The sequence below is a fragment of the Ammodytes marinus genome (assembly GCF_949987685.1).
Source record: "Ammodytes marinus genome assembly, chromosome: 2".
Taxonomy (NCBI): domain Eukaryota; kingdom Metazoa; phylum Chordata; class Actinopteri; order Uranoscopiformes; family Ammodytidae; genus Ammodytes; species Ammodytes marinus.
The window spans coordinates 8,204,368-8,214,724 of NC_137231.1; the positions used below are offsets into that span (position 1 = coordinate 8,204,368).

Sequence of the window (10,357 nt, forward strand, 5' to 3'; positions counted from 1 at the left end):
CCCCGCTAACCCCCCCCCCCCCCCACAGACTTCTTTCTGCAGCTTTGTTTTTCCATTTCGCCTCTCTCCTATCTCCCTCCTCAGCGCTGTAGCAAAGAAACCATCCATATAAGTCATTTAGCCAGTCAGTTTTGAGCCCTGAATAAAATCTCATTTTGTTTGAAAACCAAGTGGAGAAATCCGTCAACGGGGTAACACAATCCCACTTGTTTCCAATGCAAATCACTGTGCGTCAGGGATATTTTTTTCAACACTCGAGTGCCACACTCGAATCAAGTGTGATTGAAGTGACGCGATCTGCCTTCTCCCTCGTTTAATGACAAAGGCTTTCTTTATTTCACGAGAAGGAAAAGTGAAGCTGGGCTAAAAGGGAAGGGAGTTATCTGGTCTCAACAGGCAGGTTGGTTCAGAATTTTGCATGGTAGGGCTCCTTCCATATAAGAGCATGTGTCTGTCTGAATGCTGTCCCCGCTTGACCCTGCATGTCTGCTGTGACTTTAACCACAACGTTCTGGGCCAGAGTGCCGCAGAAACCATGGGCCCGCTCTCTGCCAACGCTGGCTTTGCTATGTCACACCAGAATCTATTGACGCCCCTATCGACACCACCACATCAGTGTTAAAAAAGGGGAGGAGGAGGGGAGGGATGCATGATAGCAGCTAGCACCATGAGAAAGCAGCTTTTGAAATATCCCCACACACACACACACACACCCCACCACCACCTCTACCCACCCAGTGCCCAATCTGCCTCGAAAGCGGCTGAAATCGGAGCCCTTTGTGAAAACGAACATAAGAGCATTTCGGGGGTCCGCCTGATGGGCCGCCTGCGTACAAAGCAGAGAGAAGGGGAGGAGAAGAATGGAAATAAGAAATAGGAGGAACAGAAGAGAAAGGAGAAATAGATATGGGATGGAAGTTAGAATAGGTGGTACAGAGAAGTGTGAAAATATAGCCTTTTTCCCCAATTATGTCCTTTCCTTTATAGTGTTTCTCTAATCCCAGAGAGAGAGAGATAGAGAGAGAGAGAGAGAGAGAGAGAGAGAGAGAGAGAGACAGAGACAGAGAGAGAGAGAATGCAGAACTTTCCATCTGACGGAATTGATTTAAAAGAAGACTATTTCTCAGCATGCAACAATTGGCATTGTTTGAGTTAAAGAGTGGCCTGGTTGCGGAGGAGGTGCTGAGATGAAGAGTGCAAATACAGTTGAGCACTAGGATATGATTGATGTTTTGTTACATTGAGTGTAGATGTCAGCCGATTCCAAATCAGAAATGATCAAACTATGGTAATATGAATAATCCTCCCTGATTGTTGTAAAGGGATACATTTCTTGGCAGTTATTGGTTTTGTATGAGATGTCTAAAGTGTACATAAACATAGCCTATTGTCTTGTTAGCGACCTAAGTAACAAGGGCGTAACTGTCAGGTGGGAAGCACAGCATTTGCCCAGTATACAAAGAGAAGCTCAGCTTTGAGTGCTACCGTAATAAAGGCTAGCTGGGATGAGCGGTAGACTAGCCAACTCCAGCCATAACGTAAATCCACACTCGACTGATAGCCAGTAGGTAATGGTCAAGGGTGTTTTTTGTGAGGGGGTTAGCTATTTGCACAAACATTTACATTCGATTGGATGAATTTATGTAACTTGCAAGTTCATTTTGAGTCATCAAAAATATGTGTATGTCGTACAGGGAGAAAAAAAATTGATAATTTTAAGTAAAAAACTCAAAAAGTTCTATATACTATATATCTAATTCTCAAAGTTCCAGTGCCCCTTGAGGTCAAGCTCCTCTATCAGCTGGTATTATTATTATTATATTAAACTGGTCACTTACCCTGGTATCGGACAGTCTTGCGCGGGACCGGGTTCCAGTTTAGTCCCAGCGACTTCTCCCATCCACACAGAAACACCAGGAGCAAGACCTTAGCCCGGCTCACGGAGCCCATGTCAGCTCCCATTCCTCGGGGCCGGCGTTGAGTGATGGATGGAGGGATCAATCCGCTGATCGGAGGCCCTCCAGAGAGCAGTGGGCTCCTGGCAGCCTGCCGAGGGAGAGAGAGAAAAACCAACACATCAGCTGGAGGCAGCAATTCACTAGCACTTTTATTGGCTCGGGTTGTTTATCAGAAACAATTTTGTCAGAACTGTATTTATTACGACTCGCACATTTTTCAAAAAGCCTCACAAAAGCAGTCCGAACATTGTGCATATGCCGCACCGAAACGCTCATTTCCAAATGAAAACATGTGCTATAAAATTGAAAAAATCCACAATAATGCGAAACAGAAATGAGTTATGCAAATCATTAAAGCCAACAAGGACATAGTTGCAATCAGTGTATTTTTGCCTCTGTTTGTGTGTGTGTGGTTGTGTGTGTCTGTGTGTGTCTGCCAAGATAAAACAACACAAACCAAACAATTTAATGGCTTTTGGCTTTGAAGGGGGGGGGGGGGGGGGTTATGGCATTAAAGTTTTCCCTGTCCATGATAATTCAGCTACTGCTCTAAAATGGCTTCGGAAAAAAAAAGCTTATCGCCGCAGTCTTGTCAAGCCAATTCAGCAGCAGTATATTAAACTGGGGCTGGGTTATCAAAGTTAATTGGCACTGGCAATGCATCAAACGCCAATGTGCTGGGGGGGAATGAATGTCGAGGCAAGGACAATCCAATAGCACTGTGTTATAAATGAATTGGTTTATACCTAATGAACATGTCAAGTGTGCGGCTACAGAGTGGCATTACAGTCCAATAACCGGGCACCCTGCATGATTGACTTGTTAGGGGTGCTGCAGGTGAGAATGATGCACCGGGTCAGAATTTGAATTTCATATTAAAATAGTACTTACACCTACGCAAACACACACTCTCAAGCTTGTTCTCGTATGCCTGTGAGGACCTGCCAGCATGTACACATTCACCTCATGTCATATTGTCATTTTGGACAAATTCGGTGACAGCGATATGTCATAACTCTCTTTAGCACGCTTCAAATCAGGATGGGACATGTCACTTCTCAATAACGAAAAAGTCAAACACCATGGAAAACCGTAGATCAATTCATCTCTGGTTAATCAGGAGCGTGAAATTGATTTTTGAATAATATTCTTTAATAATGATGATGGACTGCTGCCATCGGCAAATTGGTTGCAGCCACCTGTGCTGACAAACTGCCAAGAAGTAGAATGACATGTTCTGCATGATCTTGCATAAAACTGCTTGTGGGTGGATGATGGTAGTGAAAAAATAAAAGGTCAATACAACCAAATTGCTTCAATTCCGTCTAATTTAGTTTAATTTAGAAAGGTTACAAAAATTGTCAGAATTGTAAGAGAATTTTCTGGTAGAGTAGTTCAAATGATAGCGCTTCACAGCAGGGTTTTTTTTCCGATAATCCCTAGTAATGGTGACACTGTCTGGGAAGAGATCGCACCGTTACATTTAAATGTCATTTTTAAATTGCTGCCAGCACGAAAAGGCAAAAGTATAGTTTTTCCTTCTATTGTATTCAAATGGCAGCACACATCTCATTGATAAATGTGTCGAAACCTCAGTTATTTAGGAAAAAACAACCCTTTCATTTACATTTAAAGGAAACATTCATTTCACCCCCAACTATCTAACTGCAATCTAGGCCAGGTCTAATTACTCTAATACTAAGCACACACACAAACACTCAGACGTACGTACACACACACACACACACACACACACACACACACACACACACACACACACACACACACACACACACACACACACACACACACACACACACACACACACACACACACACACACACACACACACACACACACACACACACACACACACACACACACACACACACACACAATGTCTGAGCTCTCCCCTCTTCACCTGCTGCTGTGAGTGAAATGGTGCCTTTGATGGTGCAGGCTCATTGGAGGAGAGAATCCATTGACTTTCAAACAGGCCCAAAATGTCAAATTGTATTTACTCATAGAGCTCAAAGACAGAAAAATACCCCAGTATACCGAGCACACTTAAAGTCTCCTACACACCCTCTCCTTCATCTATTCCCACATGTGAATATTATATTCCAGTGCTGACAAACAAACCAACATTTGGTCTATTTGGTGGATTGGCAAGGGAGGTAATTGCGATTTGGAGACGTGTGTGTGTGTGTGTGTGTGTGTGTGTGTGTGTGTGTGTGTGTGTGTGTGTGTGTGTGTGTGTCTGTTGATGTATGTGTGTGTGGGTGCTGATGTATGTGTGTGAGTGTTGATGTGCGTGACTGTTATTGATTACACGTTTGAGTGGAAAATCAGAAGGAAGAGACAGAAAGTAGAAAAAATATCCACCCACACTCCCCCCTCCACACACCAACCCAAGATCAGATCATGCCGGCGTGCTGTTAAATGATGTGCTTAAACACTGGGGTTTGGGTATGGGCTCTCCAAGCCTTTCGCAGTGTGTTGACTAGCAGCTTTATTGGATCGATGCTGGAGGCACCGCCGGCAGACGCTTGAGTGAGCTGAGACTGAGATTGAGTGATGGATGGATGAAGGGCTGAAAGGATGAGAGGAATGGAGGGAGAGTTATGAGGGAGACGTCGCAGAAAGCTTGCCATTCACACACACACGCACACACACGCGCACACACACACACGCACGCACACACAACCGCACGCACGCACACACACACACACACACACGCACCTCCTCCTCTCAACATCCAGTCCTCCATCTCTGTGCCGTGTGGTATGCGAAGTGAAGTCAGTGAGTTAGTGAAGTGGGCTTCCTGAAGGCCGGATTAAGTGAAGAGGCAGTGTGTAAACACTACAGGTGAAGATGAGGAGGAAGAGGAGGGTGGAGGAGATGGAGAATTAAGGCTTCTGCCTGAGAAAACGCTTTAGATCTTCAGCGTGCACCTGGGGTCTAGCACATTTTTCCTTTTTCGTTGTTGTTTGCTGCTTCCGTCATCCCATCACCCATCTCTTGCCCTTTTGTCCGCCGTCTGTCAACTTCAAAATGACAGATGAGAGCTCCCCTACTCTACCTGATGGTGTGTGAAACTCTAAATGAGAAACTATTGCAAATATAGACTCAATAAATAGTTATATTCATTCAAACAAATAGGCGGAATTGGATGTTTTTGAATAGCTTCAAAAGTATCCCAAACACCAGTGAGATATGACAAGATGTTTACCTCTGTGGTCTAAAATGACCTCACCTGGTAGGATGAGGGTTCAAGCAAAAGCTAATGACCAAGAAAATACTATCGGTCACAAAAACGTACACAATACGTATCACAATGTTCAGGTTGCTGTACATATACTATACATGAACATATGTGATGCTATGCAATGATACAAACTTGTGTAAGGTAAAGTGCAAGTAGGCCTATTTGCTGTAATAGCTAACAGACCAACCATGCTAGCAGATTGCCTCGCTAGCAGTAATGCTACAGTTCTGAAACCACAAAGCTGTGCGCTCACTCACACCATTTTAAAAAAAAACGGCAGTCTTTACTTCGGTTTATTTGGACTCATTTAGCTGCCTTAATAGCATACAGCAAAAGGGATTTCACACTGTGCCGATATAGTAAATTGAGCCATTCACCATAGAGTAAAAAACAATCAACTAGGAACAGATTAGCCATAGCCGCTGTATTGTTTTCTACTCAGCCTTTGCTCTCTTCACTTGACACCGCTCCGCTGCTGAAATTGCACACTGAATCTTCAAGCCGCGACTGCTGGGAGCTGAATGAGCGTCGGGGGAGAGAGGGCTGAAGTTAGCCTTTGATGGTATGTTTTTTCTTTTTCTTTCTATCAATCCAACTCTTTCTTATATGATCCCTGGCTGTGTTTGTGATAAAGCGACTGGTTCGGGCCCGCGCTCTCCCCTGGTGACCAAATTAACTCACTTGCCCTGTCTCTTACCAAGGCCCTGTTTAGGGTCCCGCCGTGCAGCATGAGTCTACAGGCGGTATACCAAATCATCTTTTTAGCTGCATGGTGTTGTTGTTGAGCCTGGTTTAGCTAATGAGCTGAGACACGGCCGCCTAATAATATCAGTCAGCACTTCACAACGGAGAGCTCATTAAGACACACAGGCCACACAGAGAAATATAGGCCATATGCTCTGATTGGGCTGCCTGTGTGTGTGTGTGTGTGTGTGTGTGTGTGTGTGTGTGTGTGTGTGTGTGTGTGTGTGTGTGTGTGTTTTGGATGAGCTTGTCGACCTTTAATACGCACGTGTGTGTGTGTGTGTGTGTCTAATGATTGTATTTGGCGGTCCTGTACGAAGGGTCCCTGTTGGGAGACACAAAGCAGGGTTGTTTCTACGAGGTAAGCGGATGTCGGAAGTGGGAGTAAAAAAATAAGGAAGAGACGAGAAGAACATTTTCAACTCCCATCTGTCTGTGTTCTTTTCTTCAACAGTGTGTGTGTGTGTGTGTGTGTGTGTGTGTGTGTGTGTGTGTGTGTTTTGTGTGTCACTTCCTTTGTCCTCTTCCTGCCCTTTATTTTCCCCACCTCTCCCTTCCTGGCAGCCTTTACCCTTCCTCGCATATGACACACACACACACACACACACACACACACACACACACACACACACACACACACACACACACACACACACACACACACACACACACACACACACACACACACACACACACACACACACACACACACACACACACACACACACTCACACACACACACTGAACACACACTGAACACTCACTCTGTGACCTCTGGTGAGTTCCCAGCTGATTGCTAGTGCTTCCAGGCATTGTTTGACTTTTAACCCCCAACCTCTGACCCTTTCTGCGGGTTACAGAGAGCCTCGCGCATCACCCACTGCCCTACACTCAGACTATCACACTGGGACAGACAGACTTAATGTCCATTAACCCGTGACTGCCCCTCTTCTACACAAACACACACACACACACACACACACACACACACACACACACACACACACACACACACACACACACACACACACACACACACACACACACACACACACACACACACACACACACACACACACACACACACACACACACACACACACACACACACACACACACACACACAGGGAATAGTACGGTCGGATGGACTAAAGGACAGCTCGCACCCTTCCACTCCCATGCAAAACAAACATGCCGTCAGCTCTCTTCCTTCCTTCCTTCCTTCCTGATACCCTGTGTACTCCCCCCTTTTCTTTCCCCTCCACCTTTTTACAGCTCCCGGGGCGTTTAAAAACACACACAAATACACACAGGTGCAAACTCTCACACACGCTAAAAAGCTGTTTCACCTAAAGAGAACAAACTGGATCAAACGATTTCACACCTTGCAGGACGGAGGGATGAGAGAAACTCTAGGAGTGTTCGCCTCACTTTGAAATCATTATAGGGAGAGGTTGGAGCAAAACGCCGGTGCAATTAAATGGTTAGAAATGTGATGTATGGGTTTTTTGAGATGGCCGACAGACGCTTTTCAAAACTGGATCATATGAAAATAAAGAAAAGGGGGGGGCCTGCCCTCAGTGCCCTGTCAAATTTTGAATTGGTTTTAGGGTGGAAAAGCTCCAAATGGGAGCATCATGGGATAATGAAAAGGATTACTGTATTTAAACCAAGACTGATCCCTCTAGAATGGATTAATATTGGAATATTATTAATTACTTGTAAAATATATTTCCACTACATTTCGTACAGAATTTGGGCTCTCAGAGGATGAGCCGACTGACTCTTCCTCTCATGAGGTCAACATTTGTGGTCTTGAGTAAAAGTGCTTGAAAACTAATGGACCTAATTTGTGCAATACTTTCTTGACTTTATGGGGAGGACTTTGCCCATCAGTCTCAGCTTTACTTTGTGTTCAGTGCTAATAAGGGATGTCAACATGGTAGCACTCAAATTAGAATTAATACGGTGAACTTGGTAAACATTATACCTTCTAAACTCTGCAGGTTAGCGTGCTGATATTAGCAATTAGCATCTCTGTGCTTGAGTAAAGCTGCTTGAGTAAAGCTGCTCTGTGCTTGAGTAAAGCTGAGTAGTAGCGGCTAGCATGACGATATAGACTATAGTTAGAAAAAGAGGATTTAAACCTGGTCCTATACACATTCACTTGTTTCAAGCCATTTTCTGGAAGTATCTAAATTTGAGAAAATGTTCTTGTTTTAAAAGATTGTATGGCTTAAACTACACACACAACATAATCAATAGTGTGTCTGCAGAGGGATCTTCATCATTCATGCAGTGGAAGCCACTGAAAAACAAGAATGTGGGTCCCACGAGAAGAGCAGTTTGACAGGTGGCACGGTACAGCTTTTTGAACTTTGCTTTCAGAGAAAGCTGCTCTGCGAGAGCACATTCTAAACATGCTCTTTTCTACACACGGAGGATTCATTACCAAATGATAATTTGTGACTCGTCTTGACCTAGTTCAATTTTTTTGCAATTCAAATGTATTTTCCGAGGGTTCAAAAGGCTGTCTGGGAGTCTGCGAAACCAGCAGAGAGCCTGGGAAGTAGATGCATTATATGATAATTTCACCAATTCAGATGAATTTTTACAGCTGAAACGTTTTGATCATAGTTAAGCCTTTAAAAACACGGCAGCTCGGGCGAAAAACTGCTTTGGTAATATGAATCCGAGCTCACACGCTGTTAGTCGATCAGCATGGCAGCCGTAGATAAATGGACTGGAATATAAAATGTACATATATTACAATGGCTCCAGTTGTGGCGGTGCATCAAAGAAGAGATTTCAAGGTTCTAGGTTTGAGTCTAGAGCAAAATGGCTATGAAATCAAAGTAAAAAAATGTATCATGTTACAGCGCCCCCTGCACACTTGATGTCTTGTGGGATGTAAGGGGGAAACCAACATCCCGGTCTCAGTCATACGGTGCTGCGGAGCCATGTGTGCAACAGAGCTGAAAGGACACGGCGCTACATTGAAGTGAGAAGCTCTTTTTTCCCTTGTACAATGACTAGAAAGATGAAGGCAACAGAGCTGATGCATCCATCGCATTCATTCAGAGTGTGGATGTAATGGAGCAGACACGGACACTCCATTGACAGTGAGACCCACGCACACACGCACACACACACACACACACACACACACACACACACACACACACACACACACACACACCACATACTCAGCATCTGAAAGCCGTTGGACAAAGACACAGGTGGACACTTAACGCAGGTGGTTGGTATGTGTGTGTGTGTGTGTGTGTGTGTGTGTGTGTGTGTGTGTGTGTGTGTGTGTGTTTGTGTATGAGAGCCTGCCTGATTCGAAGGTTTGGTATTGAAGCGATATCAAGCATGAGTGAGTCTGCATCTAAGTGATAGCATTAACGGTTATACAGTATCTTGGAATATAGCTGTGGACACACTCTGCTGACCAGCTCACAGTAAAGGGCTTTGTGTTTATGGTTCGGTTGTGTATGGCTGACATATTCTATGCAGCAGATTGTGAAGTGTGTATATATATGCTGGCACGGATCAAAGACTGATAATCAAAGAGGGTTTTGATCAGCTGCGTGCAGTGTGCAAATGTTGAAGATGTGAGTGAAGATGAATGCGAGAGAGAGAGAGAGAGAGCGCGCTTGCTGTATAGCATCTGTCTGAATGGCAACATATTCTCAAAAAGCGTTTGAAATCGCCCTTTTAAAAACCGGCCGCCATCAATATGCAAGCCGCCTCTATCGATTTTCATGCACCTGAGCACATAATTTCCCATATTTGCACTCGATTAATGATTTGCTAACTGGTGCGTATAAGGGGGCATCAAGCGGCACCTCAACCGCGTCGAGTTAACGCCATCGACTTTCACATTGTGATTGGAATTCACTCTGCATCCTAATTACCTTGAAAGTGGAAGCGGAACCGAGCGCCGCATTTGACTTTAAACAACCCATTTCCACTCGATGGAAACGCAGAAAAAAAAAAAAGCTCCCTTGAGAGATTGGCAGTGTAACATCTTAGCCTCCCCGCTGCCTGCCCGGTAGCACGTGCTCTTTCATGTCTCTCCCCAGGGAGATTCAGTGGGCCTTCAAATCTTCATCTTCTCTGCTTTCATCCCTGCTGTAACTCTTGCTGGTTCAACCCCCTCCCACCCCCACCCCACCCCCGCACTCCTCTACCCCCCCCCCCCCCCAGCCCAATCCCACTCGCCGCCTTGTCCATGTCATGGTCGGCTGGCCAGGCGTGGTCGGCTTATGATTCTTTGATCAGCGGCTCTGATCTCTCCTATCAGTGCCGGGGGGCTCCAGCTGATTACAGATGAAATGGATCTGATTTGGACTCTGACTGCGGGCCAAACACCTGCTCAAAG

At 44.9% G+C, this 10,357-nt stretch overlaps 1 protein-coding gene across 2 annotated transcripts in view; it reads right to left on the reverse strand.

Annotated features, from left to right (window-relative positions):
• The window catches only part of sema4c (sema domain, immunoglobulin domain (Ig), transmembrane domain (TM) and short cytoplasmic domain, (semaphorin) 4C), a 101,970-nt gene that overhangs the window by 50,369 nt on the left and 41,244 nt on the right, over positions 1–10,357 (reverse strand). For both annotated transcript variants that reach the window (XM_080050851.1, XM_080050852.1), the window contains exon 3: positions 1,839–2,046. In XM_080050851.1, the coding sequence (XP_079906977.1) occupies positions 1,839–1,962 (124 nt within the window). In that variant the 5' untranslated portion in view covers positions 1,963–2,046. The remainder of the gene's footprint in view (positions 1–1,838; positions 2,047–10,357) is intronic.